General features: G+C 38.7%; 2 protein-coding genes across 6 annotated transcripts in view; one reads left to right on the top strand and one right to left on the bottom strand.

Annotated features, from left to right (window-relative positions):
• The first annotated feature begins 984 nt into the window (after positions 1-984).
• Positions 985-15,757, top strand: gmpr (guanosine monophosphate reductase). 3 transcript variants are annotated; one of them, XM_066715884.1, is made up of 11 exons: positions 985-1,003; positions 1,173-1,344; positions 6,481-6,537; positions 7,824-7,943; positions 8,332-8,415; positions 8,583-8,756; positions 10,082-10,163; positions 10,468-10,574; positions 11,899-11,941; positions 13,385-13,544; positions 14,496-15,757. In XM_066715884.1, the coding sequence occupies exons 2-11, from the start codon at positions 1,258-1,260 to the stop codon at positions 14,674-14,676; spliced, it is 1,095 nt and encodes a 364-aa protein (XP_066571981.1). In that variant the 5' UTR covers positions 985-1,003; positions 1,173-1,257; the 3' UTR covers positions 14,677-15,757. The 3 variants fall into 3 exon arrangements, with proteins under 3 accessions (XP_066571981.1, XP_066571980.1, XP_066571982.1); XM_066715883.1 differs by lacking the exon at positions 985-1,003 and having other exon boundaries at positions 1,032-1,344; XM_066715885.1 differs by lacking the exons at positions 985-1,003; positions 6,481-6,537 and having other exon boundaries at positions 1,033-1,344.
• atxn1a (ataxin 1a) overlaps positions 15,742-27,868 on the bottom strand; it is a 114,063-nt gene continuing 101,936 nt past the window's right edge. For all 3 annotated transcript variants that reach the window (XM_066715879.1, XM_066715882.1, XM_066715880.1), the window contains one exon: positions 15,742-27,821. In XM_066715879.1, the coding sequence (XP_066571976.1) occupies positions 27,264-27,821 (558 nt within the window). In that variant the 3' untranslated portion in view covers positions 15,742-27,263. The remainder of the gene's footprint in view (positions 27,822-27,868) is intronic.

Below are 27,868 nucleotides of genomic sequence, written 5' to 3' on the forward strand. Positions count from 1 at the left end.
CACAAATCTTATTTTAAATATACGACATACTCTCAGTCATACTAGTAAACATACTACATAAACTATATTATCAAAAAAAGTGTTGTATGTCATTTTAATATATTTATTTGCAAAAACAACACATTTGAATCTGATGAGTGTTAGATTAACACTAATTAATATTTCTATTACTAAACGAATAATGGTTGAGTGGAAGTATGGGTGTAACTTCATATGTGGTGTTCCCAAACATGAAGTGACTCCAATCCAACAATTATCAAAGGGTAATAAAACCTTAAAGTATAGGCCTCTTCAATCCAAAACTGACCAAATGAAATGTAACATTATTTTGCTTTTTGTTTTCCCAAACAATTACTATTTAAATATACATTAAAATCAGCATTTAGCAAGACTGCTGAGCTGTTAACTCACTGCAATATAAAACAACAACAAATGAAATGCAAAACAACTATCAAATATACCTATATTTGTTAAATATCCTCTGTTTAAAACCCCATATTTCCAGTCTTGTTCCTCTCTAGTAACAGGTCTAAAGGCACGTTAATCATCTCAGAGAAAAACAATATTCTGTTCTGTGTTTATTAATTAATGTATTTATTTGTAAATTAGAAACAGTACCCAAACAAAAATGTCTGATATGAGGTAAGATCGTCTTGAAGGATTCTAGGGGGTTTCAAGGCATTCAAGTGTGTCTCTGCCCCTTGGTGGATACCGAGCCCTGAGTGCTGAAGAGAGGATAATAAACAGTTAAATAACCCAGGCAGCAAAATGAACATGACTGAGGCTCTCGCTCGCTTAGAAACCAGCAGCCTCTCCACAGACGTGTTAGAACAACAAATAGCCTTGATCCATCTCATTGTTCCTTGCTGCCACAGACCCTTTTAAGGGTGGTTGTGAAATATTTAGAGGCTGTCAGTGTCCGTGAGGAGAGGCGATCGATTACAGCCTCCCAGGGGGGAAGCTGGCTGTGGGGCCGTGGATGTGAGCAGCAGCTTCACTGCAGGTGTGTGTGTGTGTGCTGCAGTGCCGGGTGTAGTCACTGAGACAGGAGGGGGGTTGCCAGGACTGCCGCTTTGCAGTGTGCTTCAGACCACAGGCCTGACCAAATAAAGCAATGGGCTTTGGGGCAGGGACATCCTCCTCCACACTATAAATACTCTCTCTGCCTAAAGGTTCGGCTTTGGTGGTTTCAGTTCAGGATCAGTGACCATAGCAGGAGGCATTAGGAGAACAGCATTGTCCTTCAGATCTCTAATCATGCCGCGGGTGGATGCAGATCTTAAACTGGACTTCAAAGATGTCCTTTTCAGACCTAAAAGGAGCAGCCTGAAAAGCAGATCTGAGGTGAGCATTTTTTTAATTATTATTATGATGAAATATATTGGAAAGCCATTATCGTCAGAGGTTTTTATGCAGGAGCTTAACTGATTTATGTTCGAATGACTCTCAGAGGAAACCTGACTTGCTGACCACTGACAGAAAGTGATTCTTGTTGTTGTTATTCAGTGGATGTAATTGAAAAGGCTGTGGAATTGGAAACCAGCAGATTTCCTCCCAACGCAGCACGGTGTGACCTTCCCAGAAGTCCTAGTCATGAGCATGTTGTGAGTGTGTCAGTTTCTTAGGATCACTTGGAAACTGCAAAGTCCTGAAATGTTTGCTCGGGCCAGTGAATGTTTTCCAAGCTTTGGTTTCCCGGTGTAATCAGAGTGTTTCACTGGAGAAGGGACAGGAGTTTAGACAACAACTGCCACGTCAAGGTGAAGTAATATGAAACTGGGACACTGGGAGTGGGTGTAAAAATAGAAATGAAAAGTCATCAGTGTGTAGGATGGGGAGACTTGGCTGTCAGCGTCTCAATTCCCCACCGAGGCAACGGTGATGAACAGGGCTGTTTCTCCTCTTACTGGGAAACATGCACCGGAGTCGGCAACATTTATTACAACCTCATCCAGTGATTGAAGCCACAGCGCTAAAGTACTCCAAAGCTGGTGTTACTTTAAAGTGTTGATACACTGGGAAAAAGGCTCTGATAAAAATCGATTGAGTTTTAAAAGGAAAGGCTACGTGAAATTAAACCTCTATCTATCTGTATACATAATTTATAATACATGGACTCAAGTCATTTTCATTCTGCAGGCCACACAGCACAGATTTCGATGAGGCAGATGTTTTAATGTTGTCACTCATAAAGGAACAATAACCATGAAGAAAACATCATATACACAATGCAGTTTTACATGCTGTAGTGAGAACTTCATGTGTAAACCGCTTGCTCAACAAGTAAAGCATGGCATCCAGCTAGTGCAGATCAAGCAGCCTCCATAAGGTACATCTATAGCATTTGAAAATATATATCTCATATTTTATGAGGGTCAGAGAACACACCACTCCCTTTTACTCGATACTGCATAATGATGTCATGAGTGATCAGGCCATGGTCTCTCACAGACTGGATTTATTGCTACTGCAACAGATCTCGAACTGTATTTGCACCCTGCGGACAGAAGTTTACCATGCAGCTAGGAGTGAGCTACAGCTTAATGTCATACAGAAATACTGAAAATACAGAGGAACTGGAGCAAAACACTTTAATAGCTGTGGGTAAATCGATACAAAATCTAGGGTGATCAGCATATTGCAGCTCCAGCACATATTGAAAACCGCGTAATCAATTTATATAGTCGTGTTTTTTTTATTTTCCCCCTCTCTCTCATTCCACTATGAACCCTTCATTCCTATACCTTTAAATGAATGAAGGGTTTCGGAAAGCGTTCATTATTAACCCAGGGCTGTCAGTGCTTTGGAACAAGTGGCTTCATTAAAAGTCAGTGGCCACCGGGGCTGGTAATAGAAAGTGCAGTGATCCGTAGACGACAGGATCTGGAGACTATGATTGAAAACAGCACAGTTAAACTGCATTCTTTTAGAGCTGCGCTGAGACTTAATAAAGTCAGGAAAGTGATATTTACAACTGCTGCAATGATTTGTTTAAGAACCAAGCTGTCTACACAACCTGGCAGGCATTCATTTTGGCACTGTTTAAAAGCTCTTTTGGAGTTCCAAAGATAGTTATTTTTTCTTTTTCACAGCAACAAATAAAGACCTAGACCAAATGAAATCATTGACCTACCTGCAAACCACAGATTACAAACCTGTACCTCATTGGGGGTTTATTTTTTGTTGGCCACTTTCTTCTACTTGTAAATAAAACCATGATTGGGTGCAGGCTTGTGTTTTGTGATCACATTTGTGGGTAGGTCAAAGTTTGATTTGGTCTAGGCCAACGATTGATTCAACTATTTGTTCGAAGCATTCCCGAAATCACTTGAATGGAAAGGAGTTTTGCCATTATCAGGTTTCATGGTTAACTAATAGATTTCTCATTTCATCCAGCATGAATGCTTTTTTTGGTGACCTTAATGAAGTTGCCTGTCACACAGAGTTGAGAAAGCCAGTGTTTTTGGTGTCCATAATTATTTGCCATTGTGTTTCTATATGGCAGTTTCAGGTCTCCGTAGTTACCACATAAACACACATGGCTGTATTCTCAGTCACTAGGCAGACACCGTGTTAGACAATCTGAACAAGTCAAAATCAGTTTGAATACGTTCAACAGGCACAAACATGTAATTATTTTTACATTTAACTGTCCTTTTCATAACTCCTCTGTCCTGGCTGAAAATAACTCAATCACTATTTCCAATTAAATTAAATTAATATCGCTTTGATCTAGCAGTGAATTTTGTTCTCTGTAATTCCAGTCAAAATAACCATTCACTCCTTTATTTAAAATGCCTGCCTTATCTTTGTGTCTACAGATCTGTTTGCACTTAACAAATATTACAGACCCTAGGTCATCTATGTAGATAACACAAAGCTGCAGTCTAGCTCAGGTTCCTGATCTGAAAGATAAGTCATTATGAACGACAGATATGCTATTGATTCAGATTATATTTATAATCCTAATTGCTTTTCAGACTTTAGGTACAATTTATCATAATGATGTAATGATGAATATGTCAATTGCACTAAAAGGAACATACATTATGGGGGGGGGGGGAAGGGACATTTAACATCTCCACTAATCCTACACTAATTTAGTGATTTCACATACAAATGCCTCATTCATTCTTACTTGGGCTATTTTATTTTTTTGGTGTTAATACCTGCTACACACTACACAAGTCCCCGTTTGTCCACCCCCTTATCCACACACCAGTTCCCATTCAGCCACAATGTGAGCATCCACATTGCTTTATTTTATTTTTTAACTTTGGAAGCAAAGCTTGTGTGTCTAAGAGGGTCTGGGTCACAACAGTATGTCTCTATAAACACCATCCAGCTGGAGTTTGGACTGGGATTAACCAAAACATCAGATAACAATTTTTTATTTCTTCAAAAATGTAAGCATATAATCTACTGTCCACGTTACAAACATCATTGTGCGTGCCTTTAACTTCTTCCTGCACATAAATAAATAAATCGCATTGGTAAAAAACATCAGTAACATCAATGAGTTGACTTCAAAGGAAAGGGCTTATTCAGTTACCTAAACAAATGCAGAATGAAACTGAATGCAGACTTTTCTTGAGTTATAAAATACAAATAGAATAGTGTATTTATAGCAAGGTCAATTATTTCCCGAGACATGGTGTCTGAACTAGAATAAAATATTCTACATTAGGACCTTCCAGTGGCTTGTGTAACCTTATGTTGTTGTTTTAAATGACAAGAACACTTTAAATCAAAATATAGAAATATCATTATATAAATCTCAAATCATAAATCCTATGAACTTTAAGACAGACTTATTATTGCCTGTACTAGCAATGCTGTAATTGTTATTTATTTATAGTTTACATTACATATAAAAGCTTGGCTTAAACTAACTAATAATTATTTGGAGCCCAGCATTTTAAAATAGTTCTCCAAGATTTCTGGTGCAATCGATATAATTAATAACATTATGTAAGACACTGGGTTTACAAACCAAGCTTAGTTGAGCTGAGTGGTCCACCACGTGCTCCCCTAAGCTCACCCCTAGAAACGGGGGTTCAGTACAGCCCGGTCCTCAATCTGCTCCCGGGGGAATTCCTCCTCCAACCTGTGCAGGCCTATGCAGTGCGTTTGATACACCTCAAGCACAGTGGCCTCTACCTCTTGCAATTCACCATAACCCACGGCAATTGTTATTGTTATCAGTTCACTTTCGAAGTCAACAGTTCAATCTGAGCATTTCTTTCCGAATGGTTTTTAATAGGACTGGGAGTTGAAGGGTTGACCGATGACATCACAAACACCTTCTTGTGATGTTGACCCAAGTGGATGTGTTAGGGTTGTAATGACAGTGCTTGGTCATGTCACTGCCTGTTGTTTCATTATACAAGGACGCCTAACTGGCAGTTGGACACAATATACGAAAAAAGTAGAACATACTTTACCTTTTCTATATATTGTGTTATATATAAACCATTTACTTTGGAAACCACTAATGTGGATAGCTAAAGGCTAGAGAACCCAACGGTCCCTTAGACCACTCTTACCAAGAGTTGATTTTCAGAAGCACAATGAAACTGATACTGCATCTTCTCTACAAATATACACCGTTATTTATTTTGTCCCTGGTCTTATTTGTAAGTGAAACATGTAATCCAATGTCCTAAATTATAAGAGTTGACTACACCACCCTTATGAGAGGGAAATTTAGTATGTATCATTCAATATTGAAACAAACCTACACATATTCCCTTCAAATCAAATTAAAGATAGCTATGCAGTTCACAAATGGCCCAACTTTGCTGTTTTATTAAAACATTACATATATATATATATATATATATATATATATATATATATATATATATATATATATATATATATACACTCACCTAAAGGATTATTAGGAACACCATACTAATACTGTGTTTGACCCCCTTTCGCCTTCAGAACTGCCTTAATTCTACGTGGCATTGATTCAACAAGGTGCTGAAAGCATTCTTTAGAAATGTTGGCCCATATTGATAGGATAGCATCTTGCAGTTGATGGAGATTTGTGGGATGCACATCCAGGGCACGAAGCTCCTGTTCCACCACATCCCAAAGATGCTCTATTGGGTTGAGATCTGGTGACTGTGGGGGCCAGTTTAGTACAGTGAACTCATTGTCATGTTCAAGAAACCAATTTGAAATGATTCGACCTTTGTGACATGGTGCATTATCCTGCTGGAAGTAGCCATCAGAGGATGGGTACATGGTGGTCATAAAGGGATGGACATGGTGAGAAACAATGCTCAGGTAGGCCGTGGCATTTAAACGATGCCCAATTGGCACTAAGGGGCCTAAAGTGTGCCAAGAAAACATCCCCCACACCATTACACCACCACCACCAGCCTGCACAGTGGTAACAAGGCATGATGGATCCATGTTCTCATTCTGTTTACGCCAAATTCTGACTCTACCATCTGAATGTCTCAACAGAAATCGAGTCTCATCAGACCAGGCAACATTTTTCCAGTCTTCAACTGTCCAATTTTGGTGAGCTTGTGCAAATTGTAGCCTCTTTTTCCTATTTGTAGTGGAGATGAGTGGTACCCGGTGGGGTCTTCTGCTGTTGTAGCCCATCCGCCTCAAGGTTGTATGTGTTGTGGCTTCACAAATGCTTTGCTGCATACCTCGGTTGTAACGAGTGGTTATTTCAGTCAAAGTTGCTCTTCTATCAGCTTGAATCAGTCGGCCCATTCTCCTCTGACCTCTAGCATCAAAAAGGCATTTTCGCCCACAGGACTGCCGCATACTGGATGTTTTTCCCTTTTCACACCATTCTTTGTAAACCCTAGAAATGGTTGTGCGTGAAAATCCCAGTAACTGAGCAGATTGTGAAATACTCAGACCGGCCCGTCTGGCACCAACAACCATGCCACGCTCAAAATTGCTTAAATCACCTTTCTTTCCCATTCAGACATTCAGTTTGGAGTTCAGGAGATTGTCTTGACCAGGACCACACCCCTAAATGCATTGAAGCAACTGCCATGTGATTGGTTGGTTAGATAATTGCATTAATGAGAAATTGAACAGGTGTTCCTAATAATCCTTTAGGTGAGTGTATATATATATGGATATGGGAGTCTGCCAAGAAATAAAATAATAATAATCAGGCAGATAAAGCAAAGTAACAATAACATGAGCTGAACTGAGTTTGAGATAACCACAATAACAATAAGGGAAACTAGGTTGGTGTGATATGCAATCCCAATTTGAAATAATCAATGCACAAAGATGTATTAGTTAGTTGTATTAGTTGAAATCTCAAACAGCAGCAGTTAACATGAATCAATACCCATATGTGAATATATACAGCTCTGGAAAAAATTAAGAGACCACTCCAAGTTCAGAAATCAATATTAAGTGGTCTCTTATTTTTCCCAGAACTGTATGTACAACAATGCATCAATGTGCAAACTCTCTCTGGTAGATCTCTTGCACAAAAAGCCATCTTAACCCTCTAGCTACTTCTAAAAAGTAGCTATGTTTAAGGGCTAAACTAAGCCTTAATGTCTAAGAATACCTAAACACCCTCATCTGGCAAAATTGTTAAATGTTACTTTCTGCTGCCGTGTGTTCATTGTCATTGTCACGACCCTCTGTATTAAATCAGAATCTATTCCCGTCAGGAAGAGTTGTCTAATTCCAAACAACCGGTCCACTAGGGATCTGTTCATTGTCAGATCCCTCATCACTTTTAAATAGCTGGAACAGGGTTGAGGCTGCAGGAGTCTTTTTCAGATTTAAAAAACAGTATTATTTTTGTATTTTTTCCACAGGTCGATCTGCAAAGGACGTTCACATTCCGGAACTCCAAACAGACCTACAATGGAATTCCAATCATCGCCGCCAACATGGACACCACGGGCACATTTGAGATGGCCCAGGTCTTGAGTAAAGTGAGTGCTGTCCGCTTTCCCTTTTTCTCTGAATTTAGTTGTGTACAGCAGGTGGACAGATTCCAATGTAGAATGAATAAAGATGGACAGTTATTTTCTTTTGTAAAAGGAAAAGTAATAAATCACCCTAAAACGTCTACACCCTTTGAGTTACACGAGAAAAATAAAGTTTTTCTAATTGCAATGTGTACCTATCTGTTATTTCTGCCCCTATTAGGTATAGAGTGAAAATTAAGGAGTCACAAGAGAGAAGCAATCTGCTTGCTGAATACACAGAGCTAAATTCAAGTTCTTCTGATAGGACGTAGCAGCAAGCTGTCCATCCAAGGAACCAGCAGAATCAACAGGCGGTTTGTGATCAATAACTAGTCTCTTGTTTTCCTTGCAGCATACACTCTTCACTGCTATTCACAAGCATTACACTTTGGAGGAGTGGAAGAAATTTGCAGCAAACTTCCCTGATTGCTTAGAGGTAAAAGCAAGCAAAACATAATTTCTACATAATCTAAACACTTACACCTACTACTACTATAACTGATTAAAAAAGTAATGAATGGAGCATATCATGTATCCTTGGTGATCACACTGTTCTGTGATACTTGATGTCAGAAGTTGTTTAACAATACTGCCTTCCTGCAGCATGTGGCGGCCAGTTCTGGCAGCGGCCAGGCAGACCTGGAGAAGCTGTGTAATGTCCTGGAGGCCATCCCCCTCATTAAGTACATCTGCCTTGACGTCGCCAATGGATACTCTGAGCACTTTGTGGAATTTGTGAAAACAGTCAGGGGCAAGTTCCCCAATCACACCATCATGGTAAGACAGAAAATCCTCATCCTTTAGTTCAAACATTACATACTGTACCATTTATCTAAGATTTCCAAATATTGTTGCTGCTGCTCAATAAATACTTTTCTCTTTCCAAAAAATATATTAACTCCAGCTGAAAATATGTTCGACTGAAGAATTTTTCACACCTACATGGTTATATTTTACTGTAGAAAATGGGATGCAAATGTTGCTTTAGAAGGAAAGGTTCTAAAATCAGCGTTCAGTCAGTCAGTGTTCAGGATTATTGGAACACGTTTGTGTGCTGCTTGCTTGCAGTTCTTTGATGTTAATGATTTAAAGGGAGGCTGAGATTACCTTGAGAAAATACTTGAGAAATGGTAGAAATACTGAAATTACCACATCCTACCATGACTTCATTGAGTCTCATCAGAGGAGAGACGCATCTTGGGAGTACAATATTTTTAAATCATCTAACTGGCTTAGTTGCTGAGTATATTTAATTTGCACCACTGTAGCAGTGTTATTAGCTTTCTGTAGGTGGAAAACAAATGAAAAAAATGCAGTCATAAATTACAATACTAAGCAGTCAGGCATAAATGAGCCACTTAAGTGAAACATTTTAGTTTCATTTTGGTGCATCTAAAAATAAATGGCAGAAAAAGCAAGCCTAATTATGTCCATAATTTCCAACACTGTTATATATTAGTACAGACAATTACAGTTGTCTCACCTACTCTAAAATTGGAAATAATCCACACTTTATCTATGCCTCCAATAAAATTCACTTAATTCAGCCACATGTTGCACAGAAAATTTGAAGGATTACTGTCGAATTACATAAACCACAATAGCCTTCAATATAGCTATCACCTCTACCTCTGTAAGAGACAAACACATCCGTTCACCAAGAAAAGGCAAACAGGGGAAAGACAATCCCTCACTGCCAGCAGTCAGCCAGCGGCACAGTTTGGATTAAAACCAGTGATCTCTGGGCTGTAAATCATAGCCTGCACTCTAGGGTGAGTCTCTAAGTAGAATCAGACAGCCCTCCCAATCTCTTGATATGGGAGCTTTTGAATGTTTTGACCTCTGGAAATTAGTTTGGATATTAGTTTCCTGACAGCTTAATAGGTTTGTTTACTGCTCTGCTGGTGTACACTACATTATAGGTATTGCAGTGAAGCTGGAAGTGTGTTGTTGGGGTTGAATGCAGGAGGTGTCTTAACTCTCCCTGGGGCCTCATTATGGTCTACATTTGAACTTCTGACTGTCCACCAGGCAAGGATACACTTCTGTGGAAGGCCTTGTTTTGTGGTTTTCCACGGTGCTTTCTGCTTGTTCCCTGGCAGGCTGGCAACGTCGTGACGGGAGAGATGGTGGAAGAACTCATCCTCTCTGGAGCGGACATTATAAAAGTAGGAATTGGACCAGGTGGGTGGCTGTATCTGCTCTTTTTCTGATGTGAGGAGGAGGAGGAGGAGAATATACTTTCGTCACAGAACTTTAACACTAGGTTTGGTGCTCTGGAGTTACAAGATGTCATTGACAAAAAGACAAATCAAGTTCACTTCGGCATAGTAGTTATGAACGGGAGAATATTAATTTCTTATACAGACAAAAGCCATTTTCTCTGTCCTTTTTTATTGATGAAGAAGATTGACTTTTCTGTAGACATTTTAAAACACTTCATACATGTCACTTGTTTGATAACTGATCAATATTTCTCCCCCCCCAGGTTCGGTCTGCACCACCCGGATCAAGACCGGCGTGGGGTACCCTCAGCTCAGCGCCGTGATCGAGTGTGCCGACTCTGCGCACGGGCTGAAGGGCCACATCATCTCAGTAAGTCATCTTGTTCAAGTGTAGATATCTCTGAATGATTCAGAGTATAGCCACATGAATTTCAGACATGACAAAATACACAATATGACAAATGGCAAGGAAGTGCCATCCAGATTCTGAAATTCATGTTGCAGATACGTTTGAATTTGCATACATTCAGATTCCAGTTCTTTATGCTTTCAAATGCATGCCAGAGAGACTTGTACACTGTTCAGGGGGAGGTAGTTAATTAGCTTTACTTCACAGTGTGCACATGTAGTTGTTAGTAGGTTGCTGCTCTTGCTTTGTACTTATTGTGTAGAAACAATGCTAATCAGTTCTGGGTTTTCCAATTTGAATAGTTTCTCCATCTCAGATTTATCATTACAAACTCATTCACACAATTCGTTATCACTGGGATTTTTTTGAAGCAAGTACAACAAGTACAAGAGACTAATTACCTAGCAAAGTGGAGAAACACTGTGTGAATGCAAATGCGATTTGGGTTGTGAATTCACAAGTGTTCTGAGTTTGAAAATCAGGGAAATAGCTAGTTCTGTGAAAAATAAGCCAGGCATTGAAATTCTCTGTGGTCTCCTAGCAGCAGTTTCTGACCCTGATGCCAAAACTGTTGTGTTTGGTTACTGCGCGCAGCATCAACTTGGCAGAACTAGCTGGAAATAATAGGATGTATGTTTACATTTGTTTTCTGTAGCTAAAAAGCAAAATTGTATATAAAAAAACTTGTGCTTAGAAAGTGGGAACGTGTCTTCTGCTTACCTCACCATATAACCCTCTTCAGCCATTTGCACAGTCTACCACTCACTGCATCTGGTTAAGAGCAAATACTATAAAATAACTCTTTAAGGCAGGTTAAGGCTGCAAGCTGCAAGGTGTTTGAATTGTTCCCACTGAACTGAGATGAAGTTCTACTGTAAGTCATGAGTTGTATTAGTGAGCCACAAGAGGGCATCATTGGCCTTCAAAAGACCAACAACTTCATAAAGCAAACACCCCCGCATACACTTTTATAGGAACTAGGCAAGCCTGAGGATAATAGATTCAATCCAAGTTCTAATTCTGTCATAATGTAAGAATACAGCCCTCAAGCAGCAGAGGATTTATCCGTAATTTATAGGGGCTTTTGAAAATAAATATATATTCGAATCCTCATGCTATTTAGCTATAGGCCAGACATTTTTCTTTTTCAGAAGCGCTCTGATTTCGAGCAGATGGTAATGCTTTTCACTTGAATCTGTATGACACGAGGTGAGATGTAGCATAGCACGGCCCACTGAAGTATTGATATGCATCACTTCACATTTGATATTTTTCCCTTTTAAAGGATGGCGGCTGCAGCTGTCCGGGAGATGTCGCAAAAGCCTTTGGTAAGTATTGCTTTCCATTCAGTGATGCTGTTGAAATTAGACACATAAATGAATGCCAGTGCAAACAGCAATTCTCCCAAAGCATTATTTTGCATTAATTAGTCTGTTAGTGAACTCCCTCATGCTCCTACCATGGAAGCAATGCTGCTTCAAAAGGGATGTGTCTGCATTATTTAAACACCACACTCTGAATATACCTGCGAAAAACAGTAACTAAACAACCTTCAATTAACTGCAGATGAAGAAAGCAATTGGTTTTCTTAAAGGAGTGTGACCATAAAAAACATTAGACTCTCTCTCTCTCTCTCTCTCTCTCTCTCTCTCTCTCTCTCTCACCCACCCACACAGTCTTTCTCTCTGTACTTACACAGTTTAAATTTAGGAATATGGTGGAAGGGAAAACAGTTCCGCCCCAATTACGCAAATAAACACATAGTAGAATAACAATTAGATGAGCACTGTATTGTTCTAAACAAAGGCACACATACAGCTACGCAACAGTACTTCAGACCCTCTAGGTATTAATGCATGCTGATTGTGAATCATTAACACATGAGACAGCTGCAGATTATGTGAGTTGTTGTAACAGTAATAAAAAGCGCTTGTGATATTTATTGGCACCTTAAAGAAGGCAGGGGGTTCCTTGATGCATTGGGGTAAATGAGAAGGTGGAAGGTGCCTGGGACTGTAGCATTGGTGGATTGGTGGCACTTCAGGTCACAAAGAGGTCTGTCATGAATGCTTCCAGATTCCCTGAAGGTGTCAAGGTCTACAGAAAGGAGAATACTGGCTCCATGGCTCTTACATGTCTGTGCTGAGCAAACACGGCCAAAGAGTCAGTTAGAGACACCCATCACCAGAGGTTGAAATAAGCTGAAGGAACGAGTGACTGAACTTGACTTACACCAAATGCAGAAGTCTCCAGAAGTCTCACTCTTGGCTGGGTTCTCAAGATCACATGTTTCCTGGTAAACTGAGAGGCAGGTATTGAAGGCAACTGAATGGCAAGGAAACAAACAAGTCTGTGAATAATCATTTGGGTAACTTTACCACATTGTCTTATGGTGTCCTGTTGCTAGCTGATCATGTCTTACCCGTGGAACATCTCAGTTACACAGGTATCACCACCATGACATAGAACTGGACAAACATCCTAACGCTCCCCTTACGGAAGATCCACGAGTACATTTTCTGATTGAGCACTTGTGATTATGTGCAGATGCCTGAGGGGAGGATGTTTCTGTCCTGACAAAGGCTGAGAAATTATAAATGTTGTCATCTGTTGTTCTGCTGAGAAGGATATTTCATCACGGTTACTACAACTAAACTCCCTTAGGATGTGCAGTGCTGTGTCTATTCACCTTTGGATAGGCGACTCGTTGCCATGAAAGAGATCTCGCACTGTCCTAGAATTACCTCCCGCTGCTTTGTTCTTGTCCCCAGGTGCTGGTGCTGACTTTGTGATGCTGGGGGGCATGCTGGCAGGTCACGATCAGTGCGCCGGGGAGGTCACAGAGAAGAACGGCAAGAAGGTCAAGCTGTTCTACGGCATGAGCTCCGACACGGCCATGAAGAAATACGTGGGGGGGGTGGCCGAATATAGGTGAGGCAGGCTGGCTTTGTTCTGTGGTCTGTTATTAATTTTGAACATAATCCCTTCAATGTCCAAAATGTTCACACGGTGGCTCACCTGTTTTGAGGGCTTTCTGGATACTCCTCTTCTTTTATACATACATTTGTTTAAATATCTTTTCAGCTTGGCATTTCTTCTCCTAGCTGTCATTAAAATGGCCTATCCAAGTGGAACTCCTAGCCATAGTCTTGGAAATGACCGATGTCACATTATTTGACACACAGCTGGGAGAGACGAGTGGGTTGTGGTGAAGGCTTCAGCAAACACATGCTTTCCATTCTGTCCCTCCCTACCTTTTGACTCTGCGTAAAACATGACTTTGCTAAACCCTCATCTACTTGTCTGAAAGGATAAAATGATTCTTCATGCACATGCAGTTGAGAAGCCCTTTTTGCAACCCAGACTGCCAATTACGCTAATAAGCGCTGCCTGGAGGCATCATGCCTTCTTCAACCATCTGTTTGTATTTCCTTCTGCTCCACCAGACTCCAGCTTCCTCACACCACTGTCACAAGGCACTTAATTAAGGATACCTTGAGCATGTAAATTCATCACTTAATTTGACGTAGGGTTATTTTTGTTAATCTTTTTGGCTGACAAAAAAAGTTGACTTTTGTTGCACTGGAGAAGCACTTAAAAGTAGCAACTGAAACCAATGCTGGGAGATTTATACAAAGGTTTGTATGAGTGACAGTGGGCAGCAGTTTACTATTAAGTGGTCTGCTGAGAGGTGTTCTTGTTGCAAGCTTACTTATGGTGCAAACAAACTCTGTGTGTCCCCTTAAGAACATGGGACATGAGACATCCATGCTTTAAAGTGTAAAAAAATAGCTAACTGTACAAGTTGTCCCGACTCAAAGGTGCTGACTGAACAAAAAGGGTTTCATTGGATAATTTGATAACTCTGATTGGTTGTTCCAGAGCTTCCGAAGGCCGGACGGTGGAAGTGCCTTACAGGGGCGACGTGGAGAATACCATCCGGGACATCCTAGGTGGGCTGCGCTCCACGTGCACCTATGTGGGGGCTGCAAAACTGAAGGAGCTGAGCAGAAGGACTACCTTCATCAGAGTCACACAGCAGTCAAGCCACATGTTCTCCTAGCCTTACAGCTGGCCTGTGCTTGGTGTGCTGCTGGCCACAGCCTTACCCTACCTTACCTGCAGTTCAGCAAGGGTCATTTCCTGAGACGCTGAGTTGGTTTAGAACAATGGCCGCCATGGATAACCACAGCCAGGGGCAGTCTCGCCAAGCAATGTCCTTCATACTTCCCACTGATTGTGCTGCGGCCTTCTCAATCGATGGCAATTTGTGCGCCTCCTTGCACTCACACAGACATGGAATTTTTTCTCTTCTAGGGGCTTGAAAGTAAGACCTTTCTATTTCCCAGCTACTGTTGGGTGTAAAGAACACAAGCCTTTATTCTGTTTCCATTATTCCTCAGTGTGGCCACACGCCCACAAGATGGCATTACATAAGCACTAGAGTTTCAGTCACGATCCTAAGCAACTTTTAAAAAGGCCATCCATCCCCATTTCCTGAAGTCTGATTTGACGTTTTGTAGCACGAAATTGCCAATACAGCAGAACAATGTGGAATGTTCTGGAAAGTAAATCATAAAGCTGTCCAAAAGCATGGTAAGTCCAAGTGAAATGTGTAATTTATTATCTGAGCATGTAAAAAGCATGGTGAACATTAGATCTATCAAGAGAAACATTATAGATGGGGATATTATTAAAATGACTGAAATTGAGTTTTATCCACATGTATTAGGTTGCCACCCCCAATAAAACAGGCCTGACAGTTGTTCAATATAGTGAAGATATGAGACCCTTAGCAGGTGGTAAAAGAGGAGCATGTTGCATATTATTGTTGTGTACAAAGAAAACCCACAATTTTAAATATACCTCAGACTGTGTTAGAAGATGCTAAGAAAATACGTTTGTTGTGTTTTGGCGGGGAGGATTCCTTACATTCAAATGGATATAATTTACCATATCATAGACTTCCAATTTCCCGGTGTCAGGATTAAATATACAAATTGTTATTGCTACACATGGGATGGGAAATATGAGCTGTACAGTAATGTACTTGCAACATGAATGTAAAATTTACTTTGAAAAGCAATGTAAAGCAAAAAAAAAAAAAAATGTAAGTTTGAAACCAATAAACAGTATAAGATAAATCCCAGAATACATTTTATTTTATTTAATGAGGGGAAGCTTGGTGTTCATATGATTAGTATTTTAACATAAGAGTCAAGAACTGTTTTTGCTTCTAGTTTTGTCTTGTACATGGTATGAATTTAACAGTGAATTTTAATAAAACATATTACCAATTTAATACTCTAGAAAGAGGCTAGGTGCATAACAAAATAGTGAAGGGAAGCAATATTTTACAAGACAGTTCAATACTGCATTTTGAGGCCATGAAATATATATTTATATTAGTGAAAAATCAATCAATCCTTTATGGCATAACTGTAAATTACAATGAAGTGTAAAGCTGTCTTAGAATACATTTTAAATCAAATTGGTATATTGTATAAATCTGACTAGAAAAGTTAGTATTAAAAGTAGTTTTTTTTTTAATTCAATGCCAAAAATAAAAAATCCACCAGTTTTGTTTCTAAAATTTTCCAGAATATAATATTTGCATATGAAACCATGCATTTTTTATTCCTTACTCAAAACCAGAAAAAAGCCAATCATGTAAATCAAAGTAAAGCAGACATTATGTATCTTTTTGTTGGAAACAGACACACACATATATCATACGGTAACTAAAAACATGGCATGATACTTCATACCACATTTTTAACGTAAAACAGATTAAAGTCAAAAAGGCACAGTTTTGCAATTGGCACTGTTATTTTATTAGTACGAGTATACTGAAACAATAAACTTGTACTGGTATACAGACAATTTCTATTTTTTTTCTTTTTTTTAAAACAAATTTGTTCAAATCATGAATCAAATATTGTTTTATTATTCATAATAATGAAATAATTTCTAACTAGAAAACCTGCAAGCACCATCAAAGAAAGGGACCATAAAATCCAATAAACAGACTTGAGTGTATCCTACAAATAGACACACCACGATTAGAAAATAGAATTTGAATTCTTCCATTTTTTATATTTGTTTTTAAAAAAGCTAGTGCAAGTACAATATTTTACACTGAAATTACAGAGAGTATGCACGCATATGGAAACAAACAAGAAAAAAAAAACTCCTTTCACAATAAAAGCTCTGAACTATATCTGTATGCAGTTAAAATTGTTTCTCCTCTTACCAATAAGGTGCAAAACATTTTATGCCCTCATCCATGATCCCCTCTATGCTACTGGCCAGATCCAATTGTATCACCTCTGTCCAATCGTAAGCAAAAAGAGATGTGAAACACAACCTCCATTTTTCTCCTGATGGAAGACGTAATCTCATCATGAATATTTCACCATCTGCACATCTGTAATGAATAGCCTTGGGCTCCTGTTGTATTTTTTCTGTACATGACTTTTAAAAGACCCCATACTTCCTCTGAAAGTGTCATCATCCTGTTTCATACAATACATCACGTCTCTCTTCCCATGTCTGAAGGTACTTAGAACCAAAGGAAAAAAAGAAATGAAGAAAAAGAAAAAATAACAACAGACTGGAAATGCGTGCATTTTTTTTTTCTCCCCAATAATTTATAACCCATGTAACCCGCTTAACCCAGCTTGGTCTTGACTTTAAGTTCACGTTTGCTTAGTTTGCACACTTGGGAGCATAGAGGTTCTTGCCTTGAGTGTTCAAAATTAAAACAGAAAAACGTGTCACTGTGTGTCAAAAGATAGCTAAAAATTAGTGCTAATAAAATACACATACTCATATTGATTTATGACCATGAAGTTCATTGCTGGGTTCAGGTGTTCATTCACTAGAGAAGAGCGGAGTGGGTAAGGGGGTTATTTAAGACTGGACAGCACAAGGTCAGAAACACCCTGTGGAGTTCCGATTGATAATATAGAGAAGAGTACAGGATTTTCTGCCCATTTCTTATAGATATGTCAAGTTTTCTAAAGAAATGTAGTTATAAAAATATCAAATAGGATTCTATTGATAAATACATATACGGACATGAGTTTTCTATGGAAAATTCTAAAACGTTCTATGGGTTTTATAAATATCTGTTGATTTCTGTGGATCTGTTGTGAGGTTCAAGTCTAGCATTGCTCCCTTCTTTTCTGCCAACCAACCTAATTCTGCTTCAAAAGAAGAAAATCAGGGGTATAATAGCATCAGAAAGACATGGTTGAGTTTGACAAGCATGATAACGCAGAATAAACCACTGAATTCAATAACGGGGTTAAAATTGTGTCTGTCTTAAGGTATTATTGTTGTTCAAACAGCATCTGAGAAAGGAATGACTTGAAATGTCTCAGTGGATAGAAAAACCTAAACATGTGAAGCACACTTTAGGAAACCTATTTTCTGGAAATACCACAGTCTGGTTTTGTTGGAAGGGGGGGTCTGAAATGGGAGCATTAACACATAAAAATCAATTGGATAAAACAAAACAAAAACAACAACAACCATCTTAAAAGGTTTTCAGTTATCCCACAGTTTGGTTGACCAATAAACAAGGGTTCACAGATTAGTTGCTCATTACATATCATTTTACAAACGGGAAGGCTGAGCTCCAATACTTTTCACTGCAGTGTGGTCAAATATATATGGTGGACCATTTGCCATTTCCAGCATAGATACTAATTCTTAATCATCATTAAAAAAACAATAATAATTATTATCATTATAAAAATAAAACCCAAATTAAACAGCCCACAAACAATAATTTAACGAAAATGCTTAGTGGGTTTGTCATATTTTCTCAGCCTGAGAGTGATTTCTGGCAGTTGCCTATAACATTGACAAGACGTCAACAACAGTCACAAGTTTAACAGAGTAATCCTTTGATTTGTATTCTTTTTCTTTTCTTCTTTCAAACAAGGTGCCAAATTCATTGCAAATTTCAAACAAACAAAAAAAAAGGCTTTTTTTCTCCAAATACTGAAACTCGCACCAACATTCAAATTTATTTTTTGTGCAATTAAAATAAAAACAAACAAACAAAAACAGAAAAAAACATCACCTGTACTCCTCAATGAGAGTGCTTTCAAATAGCTCTTCAGCCACTCAAGTTAGTTAAAACATTTTAAAAACAGGTTTATATGTCCCTACTAAAAGGTTATAGTGCTACAAAGAAAATAATAATAAAAAAAAAATCCTATCAGTAAGGTAACACATTTGAAGCGAGGTCTATTACAAAATCAAAACAAAAAATAGAAAGTAAGCCCGAGAGTAAAGGTGTCCAATTTTACTTTGAATTATGTAACCAACTGTCCATCACACCTCTTCACAAACTGACCTAATGTCTTGGCTCACTAGACCCAGTAATGAGCTAAAAGGAAGGCTGTTTCAATGAAAAGGTGAGAAACACTTCCATATCTTGGCTGTCCTGCTTGAAAACAATAAGTGCAGACCACACTTCTCTGAATCTCCCCTTTCTTTCTCTGAAATGAATGTTAGGCCTTGAAAGAGCCAAGCCTCCAGAACAACAGGCATGACCCTTCTTGGCTTCAAAAAGTGCATAAACAGTATTATTATTATTACCCTAAAAAAGGACTAAGTGTGCATTTTTTTAAAATAAAGTGGTCCCCACTTTATGAGGTTATTTATTTCAATACTATCACTCATTATGTTTCATGATAGTAGCATACAATACCACCTGGACAAGTAGTCATTGTGATTAACGACAATAGCAACAACAACGACGACAACAAAACGACAGTCACAAGTCTGAGAAGTGTTATCTATCTCTCATGAAGGTCCTGCACATTGATAAGTGTCCTAAACACCGTTGAGGTCTGTTGTTTGGGAGGAAAATTCAAAGAGTGGCCAGTCCAGAGGCTGGTTGAGAAAGGTTAGGCAATCCAAATGTTTATCCCATTTCTGTTGGGGGTCAGAGTGGCTGAGGAACACCTCTGCTCGCGGGCAATGAAAGTGCTGCTTCTGGTCACATCAGTGTACCACACACGCACACGCACACGCAGGCACGCACACACACGCACACGCACACATACGCGCACAAGTGCACATGCATACACCAACCCCCATCCCTGAGAAAGAGCTATGAAAGGTTTTCTTTTTGGCCTTCGATAGGGAGCAAGAAATGATGTCACTTGCAAGGGCCTCTGCCTTTCTGGGGAAAACAAAATACAGGAAAATATTTCTTTATAAAAAAAACAACAACAAAAAAACAACTCCAGGGCACTTGTAAGTCAGAAGGGGTAAGGGGGAGAGGACGCTTAAGTTTGAATCCATGAGACTTGTATTAACAGACAGATCTAGAAGCATAGGACCTACCAGAGCCTGCGGGAAGGACTCAGTTCCTTAATGGGCAGGGACAAAGTTACATGCTCCTTATGACACATCCACTTTCTCTCATTTTAGAGTGAGGCACTCAGAAAGAAAGAACAAACCTCAATGAATAAAAGCTTTAACAGGTGACATCATTTGCCAAATCCCCATGAAGTGACCCAGACAAAACGCAAAAACCAATTTCTAAGTACAACTCTTGCCAGGAACAGTCATGTTTCTTTTTTTTTCTTTTTTCTTTTTTTATATAACATACTGTACAGACTTCCCCTCTGATTGAGGAATGCATCCTGACGATTTGACTTAGAAACAAATTGTCTGGAAACAGTCGACAGAAAAAGCCTGTGTTCAGTTCCTTAGAAGGTCATATAAATATATACGTATGTGTATATATTATATACATATACATATATATACATATATATATATATATATATATACATATACATACACATATATACATATATATATATATATATATATATATATATATACACATATACATATACATATATATATATATAAACATATTGCAAGCTGGACATTGTACAGAGGCACATTGCTAAACTGGTAAGGTTCACTCTCTATCTGCATATTCTCCAGTTTGAGGCAAAAGCTTGTTGGGCAGACCAAAACTTTTAAAATATATGTAAAAATACAATGGGGGGGAAATAAAACACAAGGCAAGAAACAACTGGAAAAATAACGGGTAAAAACAAGGTAACGAAGCTACACTAGCTGTTATGAGTTGGCACAAACGAAAAACAAAATATACAGGTATTGCACATACTAAGCCAAAACAAAAAGGGTGAATTGATGCCTAGATAGAGATAATCTTACTACCCGGGATTTCCTTTTGAATTATATATTATTACACTGTTGGAAATGAGAAGAAAATACAAAAAATGAAATCACACTATGTGTAATCACGCTCACTCCTTTTTTTAATAGTGTCAAATTCAATCCAGTCAGTTACTTTTTTCCCCTGCATTCATACTGTATCAACAGACTCTCCTGTTGCTTCACCAGTGGTACTTGCTTGAGCCACCGTCTTCGTACATTAACTGCACTTTCTCGCCAGGCTAAAATATGCCTCTCTCTCCCCATCCCAGTTTAAAAACAGAAAGCTCTGAGAATGAGAGTGCCCTGAGTAGAGAATACGGAAGAACTGAGTGTGTGACACAGAGTGAAATAAAAACACCTTGTAATATGCAGAGAAGAACACAACACGGTAGAATATGGCAAGACACACGTTTGAGCCGCACCATCACAGAAATTCTACTATATGCTTTTATTTGTGTGTGTGTGCACGGCAAGAAGAATGCTGACAGTTATTCTGATTATTGGGGGAATATAAAAAAATAAAGTGTTTTTATTTTCAGGAAAAGAGATTTCTGGTACAAAAGGTCACATTTGATGGTGTCTAAAATGGGTCTGTCCAGCTTTGTGTGAAAACACAGGCTGGCATAAGGACCCCAGTATAAAACAGCATAATATACGTGTGCTTGAACCTGGAAATGCAGTTTGAGAAGGAAGGTCTGGGGTTGCATTGTGAGCGAAGGATGAACACCTGGGGAACTGCACAGTAGCTCCACTTGAACAGTGAGTGGTTTGTATGGGTGAATGGACTCAGTTTGCTTTTTTATTGACTAGACTTCAGGAGTCAAACTGGTTACTTGTGGGTACCTGAAATAAGCGGAGGAAAACAAATGCCTCTGCCATGTTACAAGAGAGAAATACACCCAATTGAAGCAGGCATTGATGGACATTACCGCATATTCTTGTGGGAATGGCTTCTAACCTCTCCCAAAACGCTTAATGGAGGCAAAATAAAATGAAACAAAACTGCTGACAATCTCTCAGTCTGTCATTGATATTGGATTATACGTGATGGTTTTGGTTCTAGTGCTCATATGGATATTAAGTGATATTAAGTGAGGTCAAGGTTGTGGTCAGTTCAGAACCCTTTATTTGAATATTTGTGAAGCCGATAATTCAGCATCTCTAGGTAAGACTTTGTAGGTTCTTCTCTTGAAAGTCACGCACACAGCTTTGACTGCCATTTACTGTACAGCTATTCAAAAACTTTGTCTGTGTGTGTGTGTGTGTGTACATGTGATTAATCTTTCATTTACCTTTTTTAATATGCTGCTCTTAAACTTGGGGCACTTGTGAAGCAACAATGAACATCGCTGACTGATGTGTGGTTTTAATGTAAGTGTGCCTCAAAAGAATATATATTAAACTTTTAACACAAATGCAACTGAGGTTTTTTAATAATACAGTTTTGCCCATAGTGTAGGTCAAGCATCATACATCTTGTAGATTGTATGCTGCTCACATTTTTAAAGTAACAAAAAAAACTACAATTCAGTTTTAGAACCTCACTTGTAACCCCCATCCCTCTTCCAGCCCCTTCTCTAGGTCTAAATGAAAGAAAAAGCACTAGAGTGGTGTTCATCTAAGAAACCCTGTTTTTATTATACAAAAATAAAGCATTTCAGATCTGTATGGGTACATCCCACCCCCACTGCAACATCCCTAGCTAACAGACTCCGAATTGAGAACCTAACACCTGAAGGAGGCTGTTGCCTCGTGGCCAATCAGAAAGTCTTACAGGCAAGTGCAGTTTGACCGGTGGCTCTCCTGTGACCAACTGCTGTCACTGCTCTACACAGATATGCTGAAGATCCAAAGTCTGGTTGGAAAAAACAAAAGAGTAGGAGAGTAGACCTAGGGCCTAGAAGTTAGGCAGACTTGTTAAGTAACTGCTACATTTGAGTCATAGATTTTCAGCTTCCCCATATTTACAGCTGAAAAAAATGTTACTAACTCTCCGGATGTGCAAATCGCAAGATTCTTTAAAGTATAACTTTAAACAGAAAACACTGGACAAGTTATAGAGCTATATACACTACAAAACATTGATTTCACCCCTCTCCCTCCAATCAATCAGGTTGCAAGAAAGGGTAATTTCAACGCTGTGTGGAATATATGTGTGTCTGCATGTATAAATATACATATTTTGTGTGTGTATATGTATATATAAATATATACAAATTCATATATATATATATATTATATGTAAATGTATATAGTCACACATACATATATATATATATATATATATATATATATATATATTTGTTTTTTTTATAGAGGTATACCCCGCTTTGCATGACTGCTCTATGCATGGATTCATCATAGCATGAATGTATTGCCCTAATTAATTTCAAAATTACATCTTAAAAATCATTAAAATATCAAACGTTATCAAAATTGAAATGCAACACTCGCTTGCATAGATAGATGGCATAGCTGTTCAATACATGTTGAGTTCATATTCAGTAATTTAATTCATATTTGAATCCAGTGTGTAAAAACAAAGCGCATGCTCCTTAACTGCAGTCAGACTAACCCCCCCCCACACTTGAATCAAGTGTTGAAAACAGCAGAAATCCGTGTAGCTTAATTATTGTTATTATTATTTATTTTTTTAAGAAATAAACTTTAAAAAATAATATATAATAATAATTAAGGGCCCAAAACATGCTGGAAGTGAAAGTTAAAATCAAGTGAAAAAGCATCAATTAGGAACCTCTGTGGATTAAAACTAAAATGTCATGAAATTATATAAATATATATTTATATTTATGACCCCGTTTAGCACGAATTGATCTTGAAACTCTCTCTCGTTCAAAGCGAGGTATACCTGTATATCTATATCTATAAATAATCATACATTCATACATACATACATGTGATAAAGACTTATAACACTTCAACATTCTCATTCATCACAATATAAGACACTTTCACTACAACTGCACATGTACATCCCTTGTGGACACTGAAAGATATTGCTTTTCCCATCATTACATTTACATTCCGTTCTACAGAGTGAATCGAAGTCTTGTGCACCCACAGTGATCCTAATGTGACATTCTTCAAAAGACCGTCAAAACAAACGTTAACGGCCACACAACTTTGAAGTGTTTCACTGTTTTCGTTTACCATTCTCAGGCCTTTGTGCTCTTATCAAGAGAGCACCACAAATTCAAAGTGCCTCTTCCAAAGCAGTCCACCTTGGGACTTGAAACAAAATAAAAAAATAAAGCTTTCCACTATCATATACTACTTCAGTATCACATTCATCCCTTTTATACCACATGCAACCCATCACATGTCATTTCTGTAGGTAACAGTGTTACTGAAGGTTGTTTTCTCTGTGTTATTTAAGCTAAAACTGATGAATAACATACAGTACTTGTTGAATGTTGAGACCAATTTTATATATATATATATATATATATATATATATATATATATATATATATATATAATTTTCAGTAAATAAGTTTGACAGATATTTTAAGTGCTTAAAGACAATCACCTGTCTCACCTCCACTAACCTTGTGTCACACATTATTTTTCTGTTAGCCTTGACACAGAGGTTAAGGTGGCAGTAGTTTCTAATTTTAAGGATTGCGTTTTGCTATCGTCTCCCTCCTATCATGTTTAGAACGCCATATGCCCATTTTAAGCACAATATAATCCACTGAAGTGACTCCTTCTGCCACTCAGGTTGTGAACGGTCATTAAAACAAACCCTGCCCATCAGTTACAATAGTCCAAAAACACAACAGGAAAAAAGCAAACAAAAAAGAAAGAAAAAAACACTGCTAGAGCTTTATAGAATAAAGCAGATTCTATTTTTCTCAAAACTATTAAAAAAGCTCCCTTTCCTTTCTTAAGGGACGAATGGCACTGCTTGATATAATATCTGACTGGTCTGATTGTCTCATGCTGCAGGCTGTGACACCTAGTCTACTCTAGCTAGAACTTTACCTTTCTCTGAGTGAGGTAAGTTGATTGAACAAGGGTGAGGCAATGTTTTCATTTATTTTTCTTTTTTTACTCCAAAGGCCTTGAGACACTTTGGATTGCACGCTCTCCTTTACTGCCCCTGCCACTGCAACTCACTCAGGGGAGTTTGAAACATGCCCTTTGAACCTCCTCCGGAGATTAAGACTATTGCAGCCAATGTGGGGCCCCTAAACTGTGATCCATTACAATCACTAAGTCTCTCACCAGAATTCTGTGCACCAATCTTGATCGACTCCCCGTATTTAGACATTTCACATGAGAGAGATGTATCTTCTTAAATGAGAGCATTCCCTCATTGCTAAATATTGCTGCATAACCAGGACTTCGAGGAAAAAAGAAAAAAAAGTTCTGTCATCGGATGAGAGCATTGGGCACGTTTTTAAAATGGGATTATAATCAGAAAACCTATCTGTGAAGTTATCTGAAATTACAACACTCCGAAATCCTGAGGTCAAGACAATATACTACAGATGCCTGAAGACTTATCCCTGTTGTTTTTAATTTCATTGCTAATCCTTGGGTGTGTCTTTGTAATTTCTAGCGGTGACAGTTCTCAAAGCCTTGTGCTCCAATGCACAGCGGCAAAATTGTGCAAGACAAACTGAGCATTGCTTTTTTTTTTCACTACTAGGTAAAAAGGCTTAGTATGTTTAGTGGACTGCATTACCAAACTAAATGTTCAAAGATAATATTGAACTAAATATTGAACTTTTCAAACTTAAATACAAACCTTATATATAACTTTGACCATATATTCACATAATGTACATCTCTTAAGTGTGCTTTAGAAGGTACTGTTTCTAACAGAGAAACAGTGTCTTAATTCGGGATGAGCCAGATGGGCATAAATAAAAAGCAAATGTAAACAGCTTAAAGCATGTAAAGCTCTTCAACACATATTCATCAGGACTGTTTCCCTTTAAAATAACTTTAAGTCAGTCTTTGGGGTGCGATACAGACGGTGATTGGAGTTAAAAGCGTTCCAAATCATTTATAAAAGTGCCACTGTTACTGAGTGTGTGATTCTCAAAAATGATTTGGGAGGTGTCATTATAAAGGGTCTAGTACTACAATTTTCGAATGCATGGGTTGGGTTTCATTATTTCTGATCCACTTCCACTTCAGGGTCTTGAATCATGAGTTTACACTCCTCAATGTTTCACGCTCACTGTACAGCTTAAAACCAAATCATGTATGCAACTGCAAGGTGTTTACTGTTTATAGACTGGAGAACACATAAGGTATATGGTATATACTTTTCTTTTCAGGAAACATAAAAAATGGAGCCCGAACACACACACACACATATATAGATATATATATATATATATATATACACACACACACACATACATACATGTATGTGTGTATATATACATATATATATATATACATATATATATATATATACACATATATATATACATATATATATATACACACACAATATATATATATCGAAAATACACAAGAATTTGCTGAAACAACCAAAATATGTATCGTATCTAAAAAAAAAAAGAAAAAAAAAGAAAACAACGAGATCAAGTGCCAGGGGTGGCTGACATCATGTCAACCCCTACCAGCGATCTTGTCACCTCGGTAATGAGATGTAGGGGAGTGATTCCGTCCTGCCACCCCATGCATCGAAACCCTACATTGGAAAGTGCTGATATTCTACATTCTGAACCAACAGCACAAACATCTCAAGTAAAAGCCCACATGACCACATTGCGAAGGCTTCGTCAAGTACAAAAGGTTGTTTCTCAATATAAAGGTGCAAATGACCCCCCTCCCCTCAAAAAGCTACATCTTGGGATGAAGTCAACAAGCGTGACACTGTTTAGCTATCTCTCCTGCTGACGTTCCTTGGCTTGCTACTTTCAACTGGGCCTTTATTACTGTAATTCTCTTTTGCAATGTACCTCCTGAATCTCACTGGACCTACATTATGAGGGAAGTTAACTCTTTAAAGCAATTTTTAGGAGGAAGCCACAGACCAGCCTGTCTTGTCACATTCCTGGTAGAGTCAAGCAGTGCACAAGCGCCCGTGTGTTGTGTGTGTGTGTGTGTATATATACAGACATATATATATATATATATATATATATATATACACACACACATACATACAGACACACATATATATTCCCTCTCATAACTTCCCAAGAATGTGGAACAAACAACTGCGCCAATTGCCTGTGTAATACCAAATGCAACTATTACAAGGTTATAACATGAACCTAAAGTAGGATGATAAATGTAAATACTGGGTTATTTAGCCTACAGTACAGTAATCTGGATAGATAACAAAGGAAAAACTAAAAAAAAAAACGTTATGAAGGGAAGTTATTTTCTTCCACATTATAAAAAGTCCCCCATTAGCCTTCACTTGCCTATATTCGACCTGCCTTCGATGCAGATTTTAACCTCCTGAGGGATAAAAGAGGGCTTGGGCAGAGTCAATGGAGGCTCCTCTTCCGTTTTCTCCACTTTGCGTCCCTCTGGGGCTGACCACCTTCTCTTCCTTGTCGTTGGCTTGCTGCCGGCTTCTGTTTTAGGGGGCAGGGGCCTGCAGGTGTCAGGAAGGGTCTTGTCCAGAAACTTCAGTTCCCCATTCTCAGAGACGGCCTGCGGACCGATGGTGCCCGCCCCGCCGGCCCGCTGCCCCAGTCCATTCTCCTGCTCAATGTAGCGGCCCCGCCCACTGTACAGCCCCTCTCCTTTGGGGGATTTCAGCAGGAGCCCGCTGCTGCCGTCCGGGCCCTGGCTCTTCTTCAGGGAGCCGTTCCTCAGGTTCTTCAGGGTGAGCGAGATGCACACATCGCCCACGGACAGCTTCGCGCAGGCCAGCTCAAACAGTTGGGTGGTCCTCTCTGGGCAGCAGGAGGACCAGCCCTGGCCGAAAACGAAGAAGGGGTACTCCACTAAAACCTCCACGCTTACCTGTGGAATAAGCAACATTAACAAGTCTCCTAATTGTCAATTACAGG

Source organism: Amia ocellicauda, chromosome 10 (assembly GCF_036373705.1).
Source record: "Amia ocellicauda isolate fAmiCal2 chromosome 10, fAmiCal2.hap1, whole genome shotgun sequence".
Classification (NCBI taxonomy): domain Eukaryota; kingdom Metazoa; phylum Chordata; class Actinopteri; order Amiiformes; family Amiidae; genus Amia; species Amia ocellicauda.

What these genes read in the sequence shown, in the direction of transcription:
- gmpr (XM_066715884.1), top strand. Translation starts at nt 1,258, where the DNA reads ATGCCGCGGGTGGATGCAGATCTTAAACTGGACTTCAAAGATGTCCTT. An exon ending in TGGCCCAGGTCTTGAGTAAA is followed by an intron (nt 7,944 to 8,331) that starts GTGAGTGCTGTC and finishes TTTTCCTTGCAG; the next exon opens with CATACACTCTTCACTGCTAT. An exon ending in ACTTCCCTGATTGCTTAGAG is followed by an intron (nt 8,416 to 8,582) that starts GTAAAAGCAAGC and finishes GCCTTCCTGCAG; the next exon opens with CATGTGGCGGCCAGTTCTGG.